The 25,270-nt window shown below is 45.0% G+C and overlaps 1 protein-coding gene across 4 annotated transcripts in view; it reads left to right on the forward strand.

Moving 5' to 3' along the window:
• Window positions 1-25,270, forward strand: part of POLA2 (DNA polymerase alpha 2, accessory subunit) — a 161,343-nt gene that overhangs the window by 57,946 nt on the left and 78,127 nt on the right. For all 4 annotated transcript variants that reach the window (XM_029612329.1, XM_029612326.1, XM_029612327.1 and 1 more), the window contains one exon: window positions 11,451-11,539. In XM_029612329.1, coding sequence (XP_029468189.1) covers window positions 11,451-11,539 — 89 coding nt within the window. The remainder of the gene's footprint in view (window positions 1-11,450; window positions 11,540-25,270) is intronic.

Raw genomic sequence — 25,270 nt, forward strand, 5'->3', positions numbered from 1 at the left:
TTTGACCAGGGTGCTTCCAGTTTTCAGTTTTCTGGGAGCAGAATTTTTTCAGCACTTGTCTGTGAAATTAGCTTCCCCCCCAAATACACACACTCTCTTTTCAGCAGACCCTTCTGGGTGCAAAAAAAAAAAAAAAAAGACATTTTCTTCTCTCTGTGTGTGCTGCTGTCTCCTTGCATTGAATTATTGAAGTTTATTTAAACAAACAATGAAAACAGAGAAAGGATGGTCGATTTGGCTCTGGGCTCTGTTGTGGTGAAGAGGGAAGAGGTTCTTTCGTGCAATGCGCTCTTTAGATGGCAGATGGGTGCAGAGAGCGAGAGAAAGTTCTTTGAGGACAGCAGGATGGTAGTCCTCACATTTGGATGACTCATTGGATGGAGCCTGGCGTGGAAAACTTATGTCAAAGTTTCTAGAACTTTAACTGAGCATGTATTATACCACGCGTCCATGTGATGTCCCCTTCAGTCTCTTCTTTTCTGCGGAGTCTGTTTCATGGTCGAGTGAGAACCTCAGTTTTTCTGATTTTTGGCCTACTTGGCCTGTTTTTGGAAAACTTTGTTTTCATGAGAATTTTCTTCTTTGCCTCACATGGTCGAACCGGGGTACGCCTGTTTCTCCCTTTAGCATCCTAGATAGGGTTTTTGTGGTTATTGGTAAGTTTTTCACTTTGTTACCCCTGGGGCGGCAGTGCGTTTGGTGACCACTGGCCATCTTCATCTGCTGCCATCAATTTTGACATCGCGTCCCTTTTATTTTGTGGCAACATGTCCACCTCGGGATTTAAGCGATGCCCCCGGTGCATGAGGACAATGTCTAACATGGACCCCATTAATAGATGTGTTCTCTATCTTGGGACATCGCATGACATCCGGAGTTGCAGTAAGTAAGCCCAGATGAATCCTGAAGGGACATAAGATCCGGCTTGATAAGATGGAGTGCCTCTTCGGGCTGGAGAAGACTGAACCATCGGAATCGAGGGACCTTGGAAACACATTGATGGACTCCAAGCCATTGATGTCGGCGGGCTGTTGGTTCTGTTGACGCCGTTGGCTGGAAGGGGCGGCTCAAGGTTGAGGATGTTTTGTTCCTCAACCTTGGCACTGGGGAAGGACCATGTCGAGCATTGAGGAAACTGAAGAAGCATCTGCATTGGTCCCCATCAATGCACGATGCCAGGCACATGGATGTACCAGCTTCGGCTGTGCCCCAAAGTGACCTCGCAACGAGGGGTCCTTTGACCTCCATCAACGCTGGGGGTATACCACTGATTCCAAAGGCCCCTATGCCAGCCACCAATCCTCCTTTCTCTTCCAAAGATGATCTGGTCACACCTCCTCTGTCCCAGCCTGACATTTTTGGATTGGCGCATTGGTGCCACAGCACCGTCACTTTTCGAGCCTCTGCTAGAATCTCTGCATGCTCTCATCGGTGTGTTACCGATCCAGTTGGCGTCTGTTTCTGTAAAAACAAACAATAAAACAGGTATCAATAAACAATCATAGGAAGGTGAGGGATAAGGGGAGCAGTTACATTAAAGCAAAGGCTCCAGAAATAGTAATTTGATTCTAATTGTCAGCTTATAGTGGTACACGGGGTGTTAAAGGCCAGAACAAAGAGAAATGGTTTTAGATTTTTATTTTTTTTATTTTTTAATTCTGTGCATGATGGTATTTGTCTTAGATGGTCCGGGAGGGTATTCTAGAGCTTGGGGCCGGCGACTGAGAAGGCACAGCGTCTTGTGATATCTGGTTTGGCTAGTCTTACTGATAGTGTCTCCAGGAGATTTTGGTGTAACGAACAAAGTTGCCTGCTGGGCTGGTAAATTCAGAGTAGAGCGCATAACCAAGTTGAAGAGTCATTGTGAATTAAATCATAGACTATAGACCTGGGACTAAAGCATTTGGGCAATTATGAGATGAAAACAGGTGAATTTCTTTCAAGGATTTGCAGGAGGAATTTGATCTGAGAGTAGAGACCAGAGAAGTATACGAGAAAATTTGAACACAGCTGACCAGAACGGAAGAGATTTTATGGGACAGGAGGGAACCCTCATGGGTGGAGCTAGTGTTCATGACTGCAAAAGTAGGATTCAAAATTATCTCTCCTCTATATCATCATCACTTTCACCTTTGAAGTCAGAGAGCCCCTGACTGTCTTCATAGGTGACAAATGGAGCACATTCGGGGGAGAACTTAACAGAGACAGATTATATGAGAAGAAAATACACAAAGTCTCGGTAGTAGGAGAATTGAACTAATATATAAATTGGTTAGGAGGATATATGGATATCAAATCTATTTTGCCATCTTTTCACCATGGGAATCTGGTTTGTGCTGGAGGGGTCTTATTCTACATATGGTATTCCTGTGTACCTTTAGTGGAATTCTGGAACAGGACCGCTTCAGTAATGACTCAAATTCTGGGTCGTCAGGTGCGTTTCCATATTTTAAGATGCTTATTTGGGTTGTGGACAATGCCCAATCTTGATAGATAGTGTATTTTGTGTGGTCATTTAATTCACACAGCACGCTATGCAATTGCTACGCACTGGAAAATCGACATCCTCAGTTGCCCAATAGGAGCAACAGGTATATGACATTGCTGTACTGGAAAAACTTACATCTGCTTTACAGAAAAAGATTTGTATGTATGAAAAAGTATGGGAACCTTATTGGAAGTATAAAAAGTTGAGAAGGGGGGACTAATGATATTGAGTGGGATATTTGGTTGAGCTAAAGGACAAGGGGAGATATGGTGAATTATATTTATCTAATTCGTATGCTCTGTGTATCTAAGAGGTGTCGACATTAAACTTATGATGAGAGTTATATCACATTTCATTGGTCTGTTTTATAAATAAAGTGTTTAAAAAAATATATTGCAATCGCTCGATCTCTCAGCAGATGTGTCTTGGATCCTGGTGGGATGGATGCTAGGAAGCCTTCCACTAGAAAGTCCTATGGACTTAAGTAGAGGAGATTTTCCATATGATGTGAGCAGAAGGTCCTAGATCCTTTCTCCTGCTCCACACAAAAACTGCTTGACTACCTTCTATAGGAGGCTGGCTTAAAGATCAACTCCATTAGAGTTCATCTGAGTGCAATCGACACATTCCACTATGGTGTAGATGGAAGCCCATCTCTGTACAGCCTATAGTTGTACATTTCATGCGGGGCCTGCTTCAGTTGAAGTCTTCCCTAAGGCTTCCCACTGTGTCTTGGGACTCAATGTGGTAGCACTGCTGATAAAATCTCCCTTTGAGCCGCTGCGCTCCTGTGACCTGAGATACCTGAACTGGAAGGTCACATTTTTGGTGGCAGTCACTTCAGCACTCAGGGTCAGGGAGCTCCAGGCCTTGGTGACTTATCCATCTTCCACTAAGTTTTCCCTTGACAGGATGGTCTTACATATTCTAACATTCTTTCCCAGGCCCCATTCATACGGTAAACAAGCCCTGCACAGTTTGGACTGCAAAAGAGCCTTAGCCTTCTATCTAGAGTGGACAGAAGCCCATAAACAGTCCACCTAACTTTTTATTTCTTTTGTTAGGAATAAGTTTGGCATCGCCGTTGCCAAGCAGACTGTATCGCCTTCTGTCATACCCAGGCAGGACTGCAACTTGTGGGCCATGTCAAGGCTCACTCTGTTTGAGCTATGGCATCTATGGTGGCCAACTTGCAAGCAGTTCCCATAGAGGGGATCTGCAGAGCTGTGATGTGGAGCTCTCTCCACACATTTACATCACATTACTTTTTGGATAGGGATGGTTGATGTGATAGTAGGTTTCACAAATCAGTCCTTCGGAACTTGTTTGAGGTATGGAATCCAACTCTGTTCCCACCCAGGGCCCGTTGTTTGTTTGTGTTCAGACTGACCCCCCCCCCCATTTTTAACAAACCCTGTTGTTGTGCCTATTGGCACCTAGTTTGGGTGATTTGTTGCTCCTCTGTTTTGTTGGGGATGGCATTTAGTTAGGGATTCACCCATTGGTGAGGAGTACCATCCTGCTTGTCCTTGGAGAAAGCAGAGTTGCTTACCAGTAGCAGGTGTTCTCTGAGGACAGCAATGTTAGTCCTCACAAAACCGACCCGCCACCCCGTGGAGTTGAATTTCCACTATGTGGGTTTCTTCTCCTGTTTTACTTTTATCCTTCTATTCTATATTATAAGACTGAAAGGGATACCATATGGATGCGTGAAATAATGCATACTGAGCATGCTTAATGAGGCTCAGTTTTCCATGCCAGGCTCCATCCGATGATGTCACCCATGTGAGGACTAACATCTTACTGTCCTTGGAGAAAACCTGTTACAGGTAAGCAACTCTACTTTATGGCTTCTTCAGAGCATGGGAAATATCCCTCGCTGTGTTCTTCCTGTGGGGTGCGACAGCCTCTGTCCTAGAGGAAATCTATGCTGGCATTATGTGGAAGAGAGCAGAGAGCAGCTTTGTGATTTGGCTGCCATGGGGGAGGGGGGAAGGATCTGCATTAGTGGAATCTTCTGGCCAGGCTGTTCCTGTTGTTGTGCTTGCTGCCTCGGTGGGAGCAGTGGCCATCTTGGATCTGTGGGCAGGAGGGAACATGGAGCTGGGATATCTTTCTGTATTTCTTGTATTGTTGGAATGTTCCTTAAGCTTCTCTGGGGTTTCAGCGTCTGGAGGTCTAAGGATAGTTTCTCCCTTGGCTGCTGCTACAGTTCCAGTTGCTGCTCTTTCTTGGTCTTCCCTCTCTGCTGAATTTGTGTGATGTCTGCATCAGTCTTTTGTATGGGACAGAGTTCAGTCCTGTTTTTTCCTCTTCTGCTTTATCTCCTACCTAGGAATGCTTTCCTCTAAATTTCAGATGAAATGGCCAGAAGGGAGAATGAGGAGGACAAGTCCTCCAGATCAGATACTTCCCTATTATTTGTTAAAGAGTTAAAGGGAAGTGAGTGAGGATTATTTGGAAGAGGGGGTAATATTCCCCCAAGGAAAAGGATAATTTTTCTGTTTCTCAAGGAGGAGTTCTATTCCTTAATTTCATAGTCCTTAAAGACTTTGAATATTGTGGAGGAGACAGGAGGTGGAATAGATGGTTTTAGCTGAGTGGGAATCCTTGGAATCAGCTCCATGGGGAGGCTAAAATTTTGCAAAAACTGTATTCTCTTTCACTTGGGGCGATTCAGTAGCTTTTCCAAACTCCTGTATGGATGCATTAGTGACAGGCGTCACTAGCTGTACAATTCCTGTGGAAGGGAGTAAGTACTTCTTTGAAAGACCCTCAAGACTGGAAGTTTGAGCTTCCCTTGAAAACTCATTTACAACTTCAGCTTTAGAAGTCCAGATTTCCATCTGTTTGGCTTTGGTGGTTAGGGCCTTCTTGTGCTAGATCCAACAGCTCTCGGAGAGCAAGGGTATGGATTGTTTGGAGTCAGCTGTGGCCTTTTTGGCAGATGCTTTGTATGGTCTTCTCCGGAATTCTTCCAGATTGGCATCCTTATTTGTCGCAACCAGGAGACTACTGTGGCTTCGCAACTGGGCAGCAGACTGCTGGTTCAAGTCTTGATTGGGGAAGCTACCTGTCTATAGTAGACAGAAGACTTTGCCAGGTGAAATGTCAGTCTGGAATGATGACTTGCACAAGAATCTTGATGAGATGGAATGGCGGAAATTATGGAGAGCATCCCATATTTCTTTTTAAGCTGATCCATTGGATGTATCATACCCCTCTTTTTTATGCTAAAATCAGTCCTAGTAGTACTTTATGCTGCCGGGGTTGAGGAATAAGGGGTGATTTACATATTTGGTGGAACTGCCCAATGGTGGAGAGCTGCTGAGACCAATTTTGAGTATTTTAGGTCAAATTTGTGGATCGGTTTCCCCTGAGAAACCCTGGTATCAGTCTTTTGGGTTACTGGGAGGATAGGGGAAGTAGGGGGTTTAGAAAATTGACTAACCATTTATTTCATTTTATTTGACTTACCATAGCACATATGTGGAAACAAGAACCTACACTTGTGTGTTGGGAGGCTAATGTTATTAATATTGCAACTCTGGAAAAATTAACTTACTCTCTTAGAGAGCAGAGTGATGTCTATGAGGTAACATGGTATCCATATTGGAAATGGCATATCACGTGGTCTGAGTGTTAATGAATGTTGAGATAATGGACTATAACTTACGGGTATTGTGTATTGTCTGTTGTAATGTACCTTGCATAATGTTCCCATGCCTTGTTAAATAAAGAGTGTAAAAAAAAAAAAAAGAGTAGGCTTCTCTTTGGTGATGATTTGGAGCATTTGATAAAGAATCTTAGTGAACCAAAGCTTCAGAGATTTTTGGAAGATAAGGGATGGTTCTTTTATAGGTCTGGCAGAGGTCGTATTCAAGTTCCAGGACTCCAGGCAAAATAGGCCTGGTAAGCAATTCTTCACTTATTCCTTTTGTGGCACACAGTCCTCAAAGGGCAAGAACCAATTGTTTCAAGGGTTCCAAAACGTAAGATCTGATACTGCGAGTTCCTCTGGTTCCGGCCACAACTTGCAATGAGTTGCAGCAGATTCACTTTCTGGGGACTCCCGTAAGTGATCACCTACAACATTTTTGCCAAGAAGGGATCAAAATAAACTTGGATCAATGGGTGTTAGACATAATTCGTCTCAGTTACGCCTTAGAGCTTTTCATTCCCATTTCCGACACCTTTATAGTTTCTCCCTGCTCCATTCTCATAGCTGTGCGGCAGGAGATTATCTATGCTCCATGGATCTTTTGTAGGCCTACATTTATATTCCCATCAGACAGGAAGGTACCTGTGTTTTTGCACCCTGCAGGAGCATTTTCAGTTTTGGGCACTCCTTTTCAGACTGCCAATAGCGACAAGGGTCTTCACCAAAATCATGGTAATCATGGTGGCCTTTCTGAGATGAGAAGGTCTTTTGGTCACCCTGACCAAGATGACTGGTTAATCAGGGTGAAATCATTCCAGGCAACCATTCAGGTATCCAAGAGACTGGGTAATCAATTTTGCAAAAAGCAAGCTTCATCTAGCTCAGTCTCCTGAATACCTCGGGGCATGCTTCGATACACAATTAGGCCTAGCCTTTCTTTTTTTTCATTTATAATATTTATTGAATATCACAATGCGCAACAACATAAGATGCCATCCCACCGGGGAGACATCACATCATATTTCACAGGTTTTATCATTTTGTACATAATTTTTACTCAGAGACCTTATATCCCCTCCCCCTCTCCTCTCCCATATATATATATATATTATATAGGTGTAATTTGAACCAGCATACAGTAGATTAGGGTATACGTGTTTGAACCATAAGAAAGTTAACTAATACATGCCAATAATCTAGTGGGAAAGGTCTACACCAAAGTGAATGTGTATAAAGTGGGGTACTGTAACACTCCTATGACAACCCCTTCTCTCAATGTTTGCTCAGTAGTGACTTCTTCTTTGAAATAAAGTTGGTGTAAAAGATTAAAGATTTGTCTTGTTGTTTTTCTCCTTCCAACTCATGTACTGCGCCCATATTATCTTAAATTTATCAACAGAATCATGATTATATGCATAGATTGCCCCATACTACAACGATGGTACTCTTGCAGTTTTCCATAACTTAGCTAAGACATTTCTAGACACTACTATGGCTTGTTGGGCCAACTTTTGTTGGAAGCGGTCTCCCACTGAAATTTGTACATTAAGTAACGCATTTGCCGGTTGCAGAGTGAATGTGAGGTTAAGTATATAATTGAACCATGTGGCCACGTTCTGCCAAAAGACCTGGATTTGATGACAATCCCACCACATATGGTGGAATGTCCCCTTCCTTGAACAGCCTTTCCAACATTCATTTGTAGTTGTAGTAGGGGAGAAACGATGGATGCTCTCCGGAGTGTGGTACCATTTTAATAGATGTTTATAGCCTGTTTCTATCAGGGAGGCTGAAATAAGACCCCTATTCACATCTGCATAGATAATCCTTCAAACCTCATCTGTCAGCTTGCAGCCTAGGTCCTGCTCCCAATGTAGGAGATGTTTAGGTTTAGAGGGGGTTCTTTATTTAGCAGACTATATATTTTAGATAATATTTTCCCTATTTTGTCAGCACTTCGACACATAGCTTCAAACATAGGTACACCCTGTTGCAAGCTGACAGTAATATGGGGTTGTTTATGAAGTGTCTAAATTGAGTAAAGGCAAATATCGCCTCATATGGGAGATTATATTTTCGTTGTAACTCCCCAAAGTCCAGAAAACCTTGTAATCCCCATAAGTGCTCAAACTTATTTATCCTGTCCTGCTTCCATAACTGGAGCAGAGCGGAATCTATACCAGGAGTAAAGGAGGTGTTTTGATATAGTGAGGAGCTGTAATGATAAATCTTATCTCCTATCAGTGTTTTTCCATAATTTCCATTGTTGCAGTGTAGAGAACATTGAAGGAGGGACCAATTTCAGGGTTCTCCAGGTTTTCCTGGGTTGCCAAAGCATGGCGTTTAAAGGCATTGGTCCAATCATTGACTGTTCAAAGTTGACACAAGACACTGGGGAGGTGGACATGCCAATCTACTAAGGCTCTTAGGTGAGCTGCCGCATAGTACCATGAAAGGTTGGGGACTCCCAGCCCCCCCCCCTGCCCTCTAGATAGAGAATGCGTTGGGCGATCCTTGGTGTTCTCCCCCCCCCCCCCCCCCAATATAAAGCTCATTATACGCTTTTGCCAGTTCTTGATATATTGGGTGGGTATTGAAATGGGGAGGATTTGGAAGAGGTATAAGATTCTGGGCAAAACATTCATTTTGATTGACGCTGTTTGTCCCAGCCACGAAATACTATATCTATTCCAGTCTTCCATTTCTTTATATATTTTGGCTAGTAAGGGGGGATAACTTAACTGGAATAGGTCTTGGGTGTTGCCTATATATATCACCAGGTATTTGATCTTATGTTTGGCCCATTTGAAAGGGTATAGGGATCGCAGCAGTGATGCTTGGGGCTTCCCAACCATGAAACTAAGAATTTTGGATATGTCCCAGTTTATAGTAAAACCGAAGATGGCACTGTACATAGTCATTTCAGCCACTGTTGCTTGAACTGAGGTAACTGGATTAGTCAAGGTGAATAATACGTCGTCAGCAAATAATGACATTTTTGATGAAAAGGTTCCTTCTGTTATGCCAGAAATCTTCATTGGCTTTCATCCTGCTGGCTAATGGTTCTAAAAATATAGTAAAGAGAAGGGGCGAAAGGGGCCAGCCCTGTCTGTTACCCTGTTCCACCCGAAATAAGTCTGAGTAACTGCCATTCACTTTTATGCAAGCCCGGAGGGATTCGTAGAGTTTGCTAATCCAGTGAATAAAGGTATGCCCAAACCTCATTTTTTCTAGTGTTTTAAATAAAAATTGCCAGTGTACCAAATCGAATGCCTTCTCAGCATCGACTGAGAGCATTAGGAAGGGGTCTCTCTTCTTCCTAATCCACCATATCAGATCTGCAATCTTTCGTACATTGTCTGTGGCCATTCGTCCAGAAACGAATCCAGCTTGATCATAATGAATGATGAAGGGCAAGATTGTGTTTAATCTATTCACTATAATTTTAGCAAAGAGCTTGAGGTCTATATTTATTAATGATATGGGACGATATGACCCACAAACCACAGGGTCTCAACTCGGTTTGGCTAATATGGTGATTCCAGCTATATTAGAATTAGGTAAGAACGAATGGTGGCCGCGCAATGAAAGGCTGAGCCTTTCTAATGGAGATCAGACAGGTTTGGAGGTTGATCTCCCTACATTCTCAAGAGCGTGAGATTATCTCCAGCTTCTCAGTTCCATGGGTGATGTCTCTGGATTTGGTCCTTTAGGCCAGAGCACACATGAGGCTCCTTCAATTTTCCATTCTGTCTCGCTGGTCTCTTCTGTCTCAAGATTACAAGGTCAGACTTCCTTTACCACCTTCAGTGAGGGACATTCTTCGTTGGTACATGGTACTCCCTACATTTCTTAAGGGGGGGGGGTCAGTCTAGTAACCCTTTCGTGGATCCTTGTAAGGGCGAATGGGAGTCTGACTGGTTGAGGAGCCTGGATCAGGTGATTCAGGGATTTTGGTAACTGGAGGAGGCATCCTGGTTGATCAACAGATTGGAGACCAGAGCATTCAGGTTGGCCCTGTACCATTTTCTTCCCATTCTTTGAGGCAATGCAATCAGTTCTCTCCAACAATGCAACAGCTGTATTATATGTCAAAAAGAGTAGAACCAGGAGTCGGGGGGGGGGGGGGGCATTTTGGAAGAGACTGATCTGCTTTTTCCATAAGAGAAGGAGAATCAATCTTCAGCTGTTAATGGCATCTTTCAATGTGGGTATGGAGAATGTACAGGCGCATTATCTCAGCAGAAATCTTCTCTATCTGGAGGAATGGGAGCTTGGTCATGAGGTCTTTCAACTTATAGATGCCTTGTAGGACTTTCCTCGTTTGGGTTTCATGGCGACTCGTGGGACCATTATGGTCCAACAGTTTTTCAGCTGTCAAAAATAGTCCAGCATTGCAGGCTTTGATAACCTGGTTCAGCCCTGATCTCCGGGGCAACTTCTTTACATCCTACGCCCTTGGCACCTCATCGGCAGAGTTCTCCACAGAGTGGAGATGGGAAAACAATCAAATCTTCCTAGACTGGCCTCGAAGACCTTGGTAAGTGGAGTGTCTGCCACCTGCTCCAGATCTCTTGGTTGAGGGTCCAGCTCCATTTTATCTTATGGCCTAGCTCTTGAGAGGAAGCTCTTGTTAAAGAAAGGCGGCTACTCTTTGATGTTGTACTGGTGATGATGTCACACTGGGCAAAACATTGTTCTGTGCCTCCATCTGCTAATGGGGGACATAATCCATTTGTATAAACTGAACTGGTGTAGCAGAGATTTATGGAAAGAAAATTAACAAGTAAGAAAGTTTCTTCATACTCCACGCACCTGTGATCTTCACTCATCAACACCCCCTCTCCTATCTCTTTCTGCACTCCTCTTTATGTACTCCACTCATCAGGCAAGTCACTCCTATCTCTGCTCTTCTCTTTTGCCAATTCCCGACTTTGACTCTGTGCTTTCCACCTGGCTGCACTATATGCTTGGAAGAGACTTCCTGAGCTGTTGCATCATTCTTCCTCTTTTACCTTCTTTAAATCCTGTCTAAAAATCCACTTTTTTTGAAGCTGTTTGAAATCTTAACCCCTGATTGTCCTGCTTACTGCCTAATTTAATTTTTTATCCATTTTCTTAATAAATGTACGGTAATTCCTAAAGTCTGTTTTGCCCTGTATGTTTGACTTGATTAGATTGTAGGCTCTACTGAGCAGGGGCTGTCTCTTCTGTGTTTTTTGTCCAGTGCTGCATACATTGAGTAGAGCTGTAGAAGTATTAATTAGTATTAGTAAGTGCTTGTGTTTTGTGACCCTGTAGTCCTGAATTCTAAGATTGAAGATCTCGGCTGTGTCCTGAAAGAACACTTTCACATTGAGGAGTTTTCTTCCGTCTCATTGCCTGCTCAGGTGAGTACAGTCAGTGATACTTAAAAGAACAATGTTAAAAATATCTGCTGTTCTATTTCTCTCTTTATAATTGAGAGACCAGTGAACTGCCAAAAAAAGTATAAAATAATTGGCAGTTCACTGGCATTCAGCCAATCAAATTGCTCAGTTGGTTAATGGACCATTCCTCTGAGAGCTGTTGGAGAATTGTGTTTCTTTTTAAAGGTTTTAAATAAAAAGATATTATTTTAAACTGCTTGCTTCCTTGCTTGTAGTTGGGACCTGATACCACTGGGCAGTGCTAGTATTTGCTTATGACTTGATAAACCATAGGGAACACTAAAATTAGTACCTTTAAAATCCAGAGGAATTAATTTCAGACACCAAAAAGAGAATTTGTTTTTCCTTTGAGATGTCACTCCTCACAAGTAGGTGACATCAACTGGAGGCTTTTATGTCCACATTTCTGGAACTAGGACTGTCCCTCACTGTGCATGCCATTATGCCACACGAGAGCTCCTTCAGTAGCTTCTTTTCCACATAGCTCACTGATTGTAGTTCCTTACTCTCCTGCTCGGTCTGTTTTTATTTTCAGCAGATTGGAAGGTTTCATTTGTTTATTTAAAAGTACACCGTTGATGAAAAACTTTTGTATATTTTTGAATTATTTTTTATTTATTTTTATTAATAGGAGGAAAAGACTTCAGATACCAGAAGGGCTAACTAAATAGTCATCCTGGTGATGTTCAATCATTAGTCATAAAAACCTCCTTTTGAAATATGATTTTTGCATGAAATAATTTTCAATGCACATTAATTATTCTTTGATCATTGGATTCTATTTGCAGTAATATTGTGTTATTCAATAACCATTGCTTTGCTATAGCGTTTTAGCTTTGGACCACAATGGGCTCTTCATCAGTGTACTGAACTTTAAACACGCAAAGATAGACCATTACTTATTTTGTTGTAATACTACTTGGATCGATGAAGGACTTGAAAATGATTCTCCACAAAAACTGCTCATGGTCTCCAACAATTGGCCAAAGTTTTGCCGGAACTGCTGCGTCAGGGAGATATTCCTAAGATGAGAAATCCATGGTAATGAAAATGATGAACATCTTAAGATTAAAAATCCTCCATTAACCAACCTTTAAAGAGATGCACTATTTTTTTAAGAATCCTTCGGTACTTAGTCATGACTGCAGCCTACCTTTTTTTTAATTAACTCAAAAGGTAGCAGCTTATGTAGTAATGCTGGGTTTAGAAAGCGGGTTCACTATTGAATTAAACTAGTTGTCAATCAAAAAGGACTCACCAAATCAGATCAGAGCTACATAAGCCATACAAAGACTCACTCGATTGGTTCATTTCTAAAACCAGCTGAAGAGATATTCGATTGGTTAAATTATACAGCTAGGATTGGTCCGTTTCCAAAACCTTCTACATGAAGCCAGGCTTAGTTGACTTAGACATTTTAGCCCTTCTGGTATCTGAAGTCTTTTCCTCCTATTAATAAAAATAAAAATAATTAAAAAATAATTGAAAAATATACAAAAGTTTAATGAAAAATTTTATAAATATTTTTTTACATCAGTGGTGTACTTTTAAATAGATAGGTGTGGGTTTACATATTTTGACATTAAACACACACGTTCCAGCCCTTTTGAATATTGAGATTTCATTTGTTCACAGGGCTCATTGGTCTTGTTTTTTCCCTCTTAGAATGTTAGGCAGGTTTTTCAGTTGATTTTTTTTAAGTTTCCATTTCATTCCTCGTGCCTAGTTAGTACACTGGCCAGTGCACCAACCATTCACAGTCAAAGTTCAATTTTGCTTTCCTTATTTTCTGTCTGGTCATGGATAAGCAAATCAGCTTCCAGCAATGTCCCTGGTGTACCAGGGTATGTCTTACTGACCCCCATGATAGATGTATCCTGTGCCTGGGGGCATTATATGATGTCTGAATGTGTCATCTTTGTGTGACCATGACCCCAAAAGGACATCTGTCCTGTCTGGAGCTGATGTCCAAGCACTTCAGGCACTGAAAAATTGGGCTTTGGCATCGACTATCCACATAATTGGACCCACATTGGACATTGGTGATACATTGGCATTGAGTGAGCATCAAACAAGATCAGGTAGAAGAGCCTTTACCTGTCTCTTCCTACTTGAAGATGGCAATGGGTTCCACCTCTTTTACTCTGGCATCAAGGAGTTTGGATGCCGGGCATCGAGTGAAGGTGAAGAAGTACCAGCTGGGAGCAGGGACATTCTGGCTGCGGCTGTAAATCCCCCAAAATGGTCCTGCAGAGGGGAGAGCTTATCTCCAAAGAAGTCCTGGGAATTGCGCCAGGTTCTTAGGATCCAGGTGTCTGTCATCAATCCATGTCAGGTTTCCCAGGAAGACATTGCCATTCCTCCTGCCTTCCATTCGATGTTGACATTGCTGGAGTTGAACAGGAAGATCCAGTCGGTCTAGCACAAGGCCATGTGAAGTCTTAGTGCTTCGGCATTGGGCAGATACAGACTTGCAGCCTAGCACTGCAGTGAGTGCCAGTTTCAGGAGAGGAATCTGAATTAATAGAAGCTATCCCAATGGTCCTCTCCAGTTTGTCAGGGGAGGAAGTTTCCCTGAGGCACAGGAGTTCCTCTGGTTCTAGGCCCAAACAGACAAGCACTCCTTTCTCTAAGACTTTTTTGTCAGGGATATCTGGGCTCTGCAATTGGAGGCCATCCTGGAGGGAAGGTGCATACTTTGAGAGACAAAACAGGATCTGGACAGGAGTCAGTAGCACTACTACAGAGAGCAGGTAAACTTGGAACAGGATTACTAGGCAGGAACAGGATCAGAGGGTCAGATAGATAGATAGTGATCCGCAGAGCTCCAAGGACTCATCCCTTTCTCTTTCATTTTTGGCCTCTGCATCCTCCACTTGCCGAGGCCCCTGACACACCTTAGCTCCGCCCCCTTTTTTCCTCATGCTGGTATATATAGGTGCATAATTTCCGGCTTTTAAAATTCGCCTTGTTTGCACTTGGCCCAGACACTTGCGTATATGGGCCTTTTAGTGTTAGCAGTGCTTTTAAAATTCACCCCTAAATGTCACCTGCCATTCCCTGTACGTACCCGGCTCAGTCCAGACCGTGAGTTTAGCCTCCTGTCCAGCAGATGGAGACAGACCAAAACTGAATGGCTATCCTATATCAGGACAGAGCCTACCCTGCAGCCCTTCAGTATTTGTCTGTCTCCAGCAGATGCCAGACAGCTCGCCCTGTGGTTCCCTGTTAGCTTGCCCTTTTCCTGTGGGATATCCCTTTCTTTCTTTCATAGGGCAAGCTCAAGCAAGTACTTCTCTAAATTATCTGTAAAAAAAAAAAAAAAAAAAAAAAAAGATTTTTGTCTCACCTTTGATTTTGTCTGTGTTAGGGTGACAGTGCTGTCGCCCTCGCTCTTGGGGGACCTAGGGGGGGGGGGCGGGGCTTGCCCCTTGACTTGGTTAGCCTAGGCTCCCTTCCCGGTGTCCTTAATACTGAGGGGCGATACTGGTGGTGCCAGTCACTCCCTCTTCAGCTCCTACCTTACCTGGGACGTTTATTCCTCAGGCATTTGTCAGGGAGATGTCATTCCCCTGAATAAAAAAAAAAAAAAGTCTTTTTAACTGGGGCTCAGTCTTTAACATTGGCAAGCAGGAGCCTATTCTGAGTGCTGTGCCGCAGGAGAGTGCAGGGTTCATTTGCCTGCACTCCTCCCCGGGGGATTTCTCTTCTCAGCTGATCGCTGTTTACTTGCGGCTCCAGTTCTCTGCCTAAGAACATAAGAAAATGCCATACTGGGTCAGACCAAGGGTCCATCAAGCCCAGCATCCTGTTTCCAACAGTGGCCAATCCAAGCCATAAGAACCTGGCAAGTACCCAAAAACTAAGTCTATTCCATGTTACCATTGCTAATGGCAGTGGCTATTCTCTAAGTGAACTTAATAGCAGGTAATGGACTTCTCCTCCAAAGAACTTATCCAATCCTTTTTTAAACATAGCTATACTAACTGCATTAACCACATCCTCTGGCAACAAATTCCAGAGTTTAATTGTGGTTGAGTAAAAAGAACTTTCTCGATTAGTTTTAAATGTGCCCCATGCTAACTTCATGGAGTGCCCCCTAGTCTTTCTACTATCCGAAAGAGTAAATAACCAATTCACATCTACCCGTTCTAGACCTCTCATAATTTTAAACATCTCTATCATATCCCCCCTCAGCCGTCTCTCCTCCAAGCTGAAAAGTCCTAACCTCTTTAGTCTTTCCTCATAGGGGAGCTGTTCTATTCCCCTTATCATTTTGGTAGCCCTTCTCTGTACCTTCTCCATCGCAATTATATCTTTTTTGAGATGCGGCGACCAGAATTGTACACAGTATTCAAGGTGCGGTCTCACCATGAAGCGATACAGAGGCATTATGACATTTTCCGTTTTATTCGCCATTCCCTTTCTAATAATTCCCAACATTCTGTTTGCTTTTTTGACTGCCGCAGCACACTGAACCGACAATTTCAATGTGTTATCCACTATGACGCCTAGATCTCTTTCTTGGGTTGTAGCACCTAATATGGAACACAACATTGTGTAATTATAGCATGGGTTATTTTTCCCTATATGCATCACCTTGCACTTATCCACATTAAATTTCATCTGCCATTTGGATGCCCAATTTTCCAGTCTCACAAGGTCTTCCTGCAATTTATCACAATCTGCTTGTGATTTAACTACTCTGAACAATTTTGTGTCATCTGCAAATTTGATTATCTCACTTGTCGTATTTCTTTCCAAATCATTTATAAATATATTGAAAAGTAAGAGTCCCAATACAGATCCCTGAGGCACTCCTGTTCACTCCCTTCCACTGAGAAAATTGTCCATTTAATCCTACTCTCTGTTTCCTGTCTTTTAGCCAGTTTGCAATCCACGAAAGGATATCGCCACCTATCCCATGACTTTTTACTTTTCCTAGAAGCCTCTCATGAGGAACTTTGTCAAACACCTTCTGAAAATCCAAGTATACTACATCTACCGGTTCACCTCTATACCGCGTTCTAATGTCTGCCTGGCCTGTGGAGAGCCGGCTCCCCGGCTCTCCCTCAATAATTTATGCTCCGGCTGCTTGCCAGTTGGGGAAGGCCCCTCCTCGGCAGCGCCAAAAAATTTAGCACGGGGACACACTCCCCGTCGCATGGCCAGGCCATTCCTGACCCGGCAAACCGCGGTAACGGCAGCCATCTTGGGCATCAGTAGTGATGCCGAATCAGAGCTCCAGGCAGAAAATGGCACTGATTCTCAACTTCTACCCACGGATTTGAGCCCGGTGCGTTCTCATAGGGATGGTCCAGGCCCCCCCCCACCTCGGGAAAAACTTTGCGGCCCTGATTTTCTTCAGAATTTGTGCTTTTACTGCACAAATCCTAACTAGCCAGCTTACAGGAGGATGAGGACCCTCCCATGGGCCCCCCTCCACCGAAGATCCCTTGGGTATCCGCTCCGCTGCTCACGAGGATCCCCGAGGCGCCGGGGACCGTCCATGTTTGGCTTGTCCCGGGAGCTCCGCTCCCCCCGGACCACCCCCCCAGGATCCGGACAAGGATTTTTCCATTATTGCCCCCCCCAGAGGGGGATGATCCCCGGGTGCTCCGTCTTTTTTAGCGGGAAGAGCTTGAGCCGCTCATTCCCTTCATCCTGCAGGAATTGGGTATTGATGTCTCCCGGGGGATACGGTGACTGTCGCGATGCCGGCCAACGCGGACCCAGTCCTGGCGGGACTTCGGGCTCTTCCACATACGTTTCCTTTCCATCCCATGCATGTTACTTCTTTTACGGGAATGGGAAGCACCTGAGATGGGCCTCCGGGTCGGTAGGGCTATGGACAAGCTGTGTCCGCTCCTTGAAGATTGCCTTGACATGCTGAAGGCTCCCAAGATGGATTCTTCCGTATCTGTGGTCACCAAGCATACCACGATCTCGGTGGTGGGCGCCACAACTCTGAAGGATGTCCAAGACCGCAAGCTTGAATTCTTCCTTAAGCGGATCTTTGAAGTCTTGGGAGTCCAGGCAACGATCTGTAGCAGTCTCATGCAGCGGGCAAGTCTTAAGTGGGTCCAACAATTACTCAGCACCCAGGACATTCCGGCAGCGGAGACTGAGCAGGTGGAGCATTTGGAAGGCGCCATTGCTTATGGCGTGGATGCCCTATATGACTTGCTTCGCGTCCAGGCCAAGGTAATGGTTTCCGCGGTGTTGGCCAGACGTCTCCTTTGGCTGCGTAATTGGGCCGCGGACTCTTCTTCCAAGGCCCAGCTGGGCACACTTCCCTTCAAGGGTAAGTTGCTTTTTGGAGAGGACCTAGAACAGCTTATAAAATCCTTGGGTGAGAACAAGGTCCATAAGCTGCCAGAGGACAGTCCCAAACAGTCTAAGTCGTTTTTCCCTACCCATACCCGCTTCCGGGGACAACGCTGGTACAACAATAGGGCACGAGGTTCTTTCCCCAGATAGACCCCTTCCAGGTCGCAGTCCTGGCCTCATTACTTTCAAGGCCGCTGAGCTTTCCGAGAGGGTAATCAGCAACATCAGGCCACCAAGCCCGGTACCCAATGAGATCCGGCCGGTCTATTCCTCCGTACGAAACTTAGGTGGACGTCTCTTTCTGTTTTGCGAGGAATGGGCCAAAATTACATCTGATCAGTGGGTCCTCGAGGTGATAGAACACGGCTATGCATAAGAATTTGCCAGGGACCAGCCAGATCTCTACCTTCTGTCACATTGCAGCCGGCTGAAGTGGCCTGCTATCTGTCAGACCCTCGACAGGCTTCAGCTCCTGTGAGCAATAGTCCCGGTGCCAGTGGAGGAGCAAGGCGCCAGCCAGTATTCCATTTACTTCGTTGTTCCAAAAAAGGACGATTCCTTTCGTCCAATTCTTTTTTTTTTTTTTTTTTTTTTTTTTTGTGTAAACATTTTTATTGGTGTCCAAAATATACAACAAACAACATCATGGAAAAGAAAATGTCAGGATATGACACCATTTCGATAGATACCCACCTCCCCACCCCCCCCTACCCTCCCCCCTCCCCCCAAGCATACAGTACACATTGCAAATGCGGAGGATAAAGTAAAAAGAACTAGAACAAGAACAGCGATGGCAACAACTGGAGTATAAGGATTGACCATGGGCATGATCCAGCAAGGTATAACAGCAGGTTAAGACTACGCAGTACCCGGGGGCAAACTGCACAGTGCTTAGCAATAAGGAAACATAGGCAGGTGGAAGAACCAAACTGGCAGAGACATTCAGGTGAGCACGGTAAAGGACAATAGGCCAAAAGCGAACCGGGCGGCCCCGACTCAAGCCAATCTCATCTCATAGGTAGAGGCCAACCCAGGGTAGTAGCTTGTCGTATAAGAAGAAATTGTCCCTTCAATAGAGAGTCACGGCTAATCCTTGGTCTTTGAGGCAAGCCAGATAAGATATGGATCCCAGGTAGCTCGGAATTTCTTCAAGGAATGGGTTTTTTCCGCAGTCAACCGGCATAAAGTACAGACCGTGTCCAACCTTTCAAGCACCGCCGCTAGGGACGGGCAGTGTGGCGCTTTCCACTCCTTGGCAATCACCAACCGGGCCGCAATACACATCTGTTGAATGAAAGAATGGAGAGACTCAGATATATCCAAATGAACATTATTGAGCAAGGCCACGTCTACTGTGAGGCTGATAGGTCGTGACAAAATCGTGGTGAGTTGGTCCTCAATCTGCTTCCACAAAGATTGGATACACTCACCCGACCACCACATGTGTAGATAGGTACCCGGCAGAGTACAGCCCCTCCAACAAAGACCAGAGGAGGAAGGCACTATTCTGGTCAACCTTTCTGGAGTGTAGTACCAGCGGTATAACTGTTTAAATCCATTTTCCACCAATGTGGCTGAGATAGACGATTTACTGAGCTGGGTATAAATCACAGTCCAATCTTCTTCTGTATAAGGTCGAGGCAGATCCATCATCCATGCTTTAATATTTGCTGGAATGAAGGTGAGTTTCGCATTTAGCAATTGGTATACCTTAGCAATCAAGCCTCTAGTTATACTGCTAGCCGAGCAATATCCCTCGAAGAGGGACCTTCCCTTGCCCAATCCCTCCTTCATCCTTTGAGCCAGACAGAAGTGCCGCAGCTGGAGGTATGCGAGGTATTCAGTGCGTGGTAGATTAAATTTTTGGCAGATTGAGTCAAAAGTGAATATATCCTCGCCATTCCACAAATGCTCGAAGTGGGTGATACCCCGCTGTCGCCAGACGTCAAAAGTACTTCGTTCAAGGCCTAGCGGAAAAGCAGAAGTATGGAACAAATGAGTGAGATGGTAACATGACTTTGCACCCACTAAGCGTACTTTCCACTTCTTCCAAAGGTCCAGAGTGTGTCGGGTAGTAGGAAATAGAGCGGCTCGGTCACCCCAGGTAGTCCGAGGCTGCCAAGCCAGAGCTGACAATGGTATGGTAGACAATCGAGACTGTTCAATGCTCACCCAGTGCTTATACTCGACTGTGTGGTGCCACACGATAAGAGGTCTGAGTTGTGCCGCCACAAAGTACCACATCAGACTGGGTACACCAAGCCCTCCTGATAGTTTAGGTAAATACAGAACAGATCTACTAACCCTGGGTGGCCGTCGTTTCCAAATGAAACTAAAAATCTTTCTTTGCCATGCTTTTAAAGCAGCTGGAGCAATAGAGATAGGCAAGGATTGAAACAAATATAACAGACGGGGAAGAATGTTCATTTTAATCGTCGCAATGCGACCCAACCAAGAGAGAGGAAGATTACCCCATATATCCAGATCCAGAAATATTCGTTTGATTAATGGTTGATAATTCAAAGTGAAAAGATCTCTGGGATGAGATGACATGTGAATTCCCAAATATTTAATATGTTTAGTAGCCCAACGGAACGGATGGTGTAATTTCAAATGTGCTATTTGGGCCGGGTCGCAAGTGAGATTTAGAATCTCTGACTTCTCCCAATTGACTTTGAAGCCCGAGACCACACTGAAGGCCTGGATATCAGTTTCAATAGCCGTCAGGGAAGTATGAGGGTTCGTCAATGAAAACATGATATCATCAGCAAAAAGAGTTATCTTATAATCATGATGCGCGAAGGAAAAACCCGAGACATGGGCATCGGCCCTGATGGCAGTTGCCAGCGGCTCCAAAAAGAGAGCAAAAAGGAGGGGCGAGAGGGGGCATCCTTGCCTAGTACCCCGTCCTACTGGGAACCGATCTGAATACCCCCCATTAATTTTTAAACAAGCCTGGGGATTGGAATAGAGGCTCTCGATCCAGGTACAAAAGTTATGACCGAAACCCATCTTGCGAAGGACACCAAAGAGAAACGGCCAGTGAACTAAGTCGAAGGCCTTCTCAGCATCGATAGATAAAAACAGGGATTCAACTTTCTGTTCATGGGCCCACCACATCATATTAATTAACTTACGGATATTATCACCAGCTAGCCTGCCCGGCATAAAGCCGGCCTGATCCTGATGGACGAGGGTAGTGAGATAGAGGTTCAATCGGCCTGCTAAAATTTTTGCCAAAAGCTTTAAATCAAGATTGAGCAGGGATATGGGTCGGTAGGAACCACAAATAGTAGGGTCCCTTCCCGGCTTCTGCAATATAGTGATCCCCGCTAGATTGGTATTGGGCGCCAGGGAACCCCCATCCCGTAAGTGATTAAATACTTTTTGTAGGGAAACTACTATGTATGGGGCAAACGTCTTATAGAATTTTGCCGTGAGGCCATCAGGTCCCGGAGACTTTCCCGACTTTAACGTTTTGATAGCCTCCAGAATTTCAACTGTGGTGATTTCTGCATCTAATACTACTTGGGCCTCTGGAGATAGGCTATGCAATTCTACCCCAGCTAAATATTGATCAATCGCCGTGGGTGATATGGAGTCAGCCGGTGAATACAGTTGGTGATAAAAAGCTAAAAATCGCTGGCGAATATCAGTATTCGTCGTAAGAATCTGCCCCGTGTCATCTTTAATTTTAGCAATAAAATTTTGTGAAAAAACTTGTTTAAGTTTACGGGCTAAATATCGTCCGGCTTTATTTCCCCCCTCGAAATAACTCTGTTTAGCAATGTTAAGGAAATGATTCATCTTGGCAGCCTCCAAACGCTGTAACTCTTCCCTTTTATGGGAAAGGTGGCGCCAAATTTTCTGAGAACCCGTTTGTTGATGTTCCCTAGTCAAACCCAGAATATCCTGCCTTAAAATGGAAGCAGCCAAGTTATCCCTTTTTTTCACATGGGTAGCTCTGGAAATGAAAAGCCCCCTTAAATAGGCCTTCAGGGATTCCCATACAAGTGGGGGAGAGACTTCCCCAGTATCATTGTGGGATAAAAAATCACGGATTTGTGTAATTAGAGAGCCAGTAAAAGCGTCATCTAACAACAAGGAATCGTTGAGTCTCCAAAAACGGGTCCCCCTATCGTACTGGGGAAAAGTGAGTTCGAGGGTTACCGCAGCATGGTCTGTCCAAGCTATGGGATGTATATCAGGGTTCGATATCTGGGAGAGCAGAGTCTTATCCACTAAAAAGAAATCGATTCTAGAGTGTGAATTATGTGGATGTGAGAAGAAAGTGTAGGATCTGGATCTGGGGTAGTGAGACCTCCAGACATCGGTCAATTGCCAGTCATCCATCAGCTGTTTCAATTTCTTCCTATGGTACGGGGCTACCGCAACCGAGCCTTTAGAAGTATCCAGGCCTGGTACCCGTGCTAAATTAAAGTCGCCTCCCACCAATAGCTTACCCACACTATGTTGTAAAATAACTTGATTGAGAGACTCATAAAACTGACCTTGGTCTTGGTTGGGCGCATAGACATTCACAAATGTATAATCAACACCGTCAATCTTGAGGTGTAGCAGTATATATCGACCATCAGGATCCTTTATACAAGATTGGCAGTCAAACACCATATTTTGCGAAAACAAGATACACACCCCTGTATACCGGGACCGTTTAGTACAAGGAGAGAAATATTGGAATGGATAGTGGTGAGATTTCAGCAAGGATTCATACCTGCCCTTTAAATGAGACTCTTGTATGAAAACAATATCTGCTCGTAGAGTGGCCAACTCCTTAAAGAAAGAGTGCCGTTTAAATGGGGAATTAAGTCCCTTAACATTAAGGGACACCGCCCGAAAGGAAGACATGTGTCTGGAAATAAGTCCCTATTGTACCATAAAAGCTCTCCCTTAGGGCTAATCGAGGCCTCCGCGCCAGTGGGCGTTGCCCTAAGACACTGATTGCACTGCACCCTCCAGGAAACCCCCTAAAAGTCTGCCCACCGCCCTGATCCATCCAGTCCGCTCGTACTGTTAAAGAAAAAAATGTATGCAATACCCTCAGAAAACCTACATCCCCCCCCATCCCTACCCATTCCCCATGATCTGCAAGAACCATAAGCAGATCAAAATAGCTATTAAGCTAAGAGGAAACAATAGAAATTAACATCATCGTGTGGGCCCCACCCAGCCTTCTTCAACTATCTCAACTGGAGACAAGAGGGTCCCTCCAGAAGCATAAAGGTAAATAGAGAAAACCTTCATTAGACAAATAGGTAACAGGAGAATTCCGAACAAGTAAAACATGTTATTGAGGTAAGAAAATACAACTCTGAAGCACATCCCCAATGAGAATGTTCAGGGTGGCGCTGCCGGTGCTCTTTGGGAGTCAGACTGACGTTTCAGCCTGCTATTTCTGGCCCCAACTCTCTGCCACTTCGGCCTGGCATCTTTGGAAGGCATAAGCAGTGGGTGGGAAGGTAGTTGCGCCTGAGTAGTGAAGCCATGCTGTCCAAGTTGTTGAGCTGCGTCAGCTAAAGTGAAAATACGCGCTGAGACACCCTCCCTCGAATAAGTAAACCCGAAGGGATGGAGCCAGCGATACTTAATCCCTTCCTTGCGCAAAAAAGCCGTAGCCTTTCAAGTCTTGGCGATTTTGTAAGGTAGCTTGGGAGAGGTCCGCATAGACAGAGATCTCCTGGCTCTCCCAGGTCCAGCGCATCTGTTTGCGAGCTAGAGTAGCAATCTTATCCTTGAGCGCGTAGTCATTAAAACATACGATAATGTCCCGCGCCTGATTAGGGCTGGGCGCTCGCAAAGCCCTGTGTGCTCTATCAAATTTTATCGCAGGCATTTGCTCCCCCGGGGAGTGTTCGCTTTGCTGCAGGAGAAACTGACAAAACCTCTGTATCAGAGCTGCACAGTCGCCATTTTCAGGAGACTCGAGAAACCCGCGAAAACGGAGGTTACTCCTTCGAGCCCTGTTCTCTAGGTCAGCTAACTTGGTTTTAATAGTGTAGTTGTCCTCCTGAAGCGCCGAATAGGCTTCCTGTAGTTGTTTCGTGGTTTCCGCATGTGCATCCACCCGGTTATCGATGTCGTCTACCCGACGGCCAAGCGTAGCCATCTCTTCGCGAAACTCACCCAGCATCTCCTGAACCTCTTTTTTATAAGATTTGAGGTCTTGTCGAAGAACCCCAAACCATTCCCTGAATTCTGAACGAGTCGGTGCGGCATCCATTTGGCAGGGAGACTCGTCATCCGAATCCGGCCCGCCATCTTGAGGATTCGAGTCTGCAGAGTTCTCTGTGGCATCGCGAGTGCGATCCTCCGCTTTTTTATACGAATAGCTTTGAAAATCCACCGATTTCCGTTTGGTCGTCATGCTGCAGGATTCCACCACGAGTTATCACCCGTTTCAGGGAATTTCAGGCTGATGCAATCTCCCAACTAATCAATTAAAAGCGGCTGATGGAGGAGCTCACAGTTTAAGCGGCCATTCAGCCCGATGACGTCACTTCCTCCTCCTTTCGTCCAATTCTGGACCTCAAGAGGGTCAACCATGCCCTCCGGTTACCCTGTTTTCGAATGGAGACCCTGAGGGTGGTGATAGCGGCGGTGCATCCAGGCGAATATCTGGCCTCCCTCGACCTGACAGAGGCTTATCTCCACATCCCGATTCGCTGCGAGCATCAACGGTACCTCCGTTTCAACATCCTGGACCAGCACTTTCAGTTCCAAGCTCTGCCCTTCGGCCTCGCCACTGCTCCTCGTACGTTTACCAAGGTCATGGTGGTCGTGGCGGCCGCACTCCGAGAAGGAATCCTAGTTCACCCTTATCTGGACAATTGGCTCATGCGGGCCAAGTCATCGTCTCTCTGCTGTTTGGCAGTCGACAGGGTTCTTGCTCTCCTCACCTCACTCGGTTGGATCATCAACTTCCCCAAGAGCAATCCCTCCCAGGTCTTGGAATTCCTGGGAGCTCGCTTCGACACTCGAGTCGGCCGAGTGTTTCTCCCGGACGCTCGGGTGCTCAAGCTCATCGACCAAGTGAGCAACCTTCTTGCTCTTCCACTGCCCATGGCTTGGGATTATCTACAAGTTCTGGGGACCATGGCCTCCACTATCGACATGGTCCCCTGGACCTTTGCGCATATGCGTCCGTTACAGAAAGCGTTGTTTTCCTGCTGGAAGCCAGTGTCCGAACAGTTCCAGATGATTTTACCACTCTCCGACTCTACCATCGCAGACTTACAATGGTGGCTGTCACCTGTGCATCTCTTGAAGGGAATGCCCCTGCTAACTCCTCAGCGGGTCATAATCACGACGGATGCCAGTCTCTCCGGTTGGGGAGCAGTCTGC

Source organism: Rhinatrema bivittatum, chromosome 8, assembly GCF_901001135.1.
Source record: "Rhinatrema bivittatum chromosome 8, aRhiBiv1.1, whole genome shotgun sequence".
NCBI classification, from domain to species: Eukaryota; Metazoa; Chordata; class Amphibia; order Gymnophiona; family Rhinatrematidae; genus Rhinatrema; species Rhinatrema bivittatum.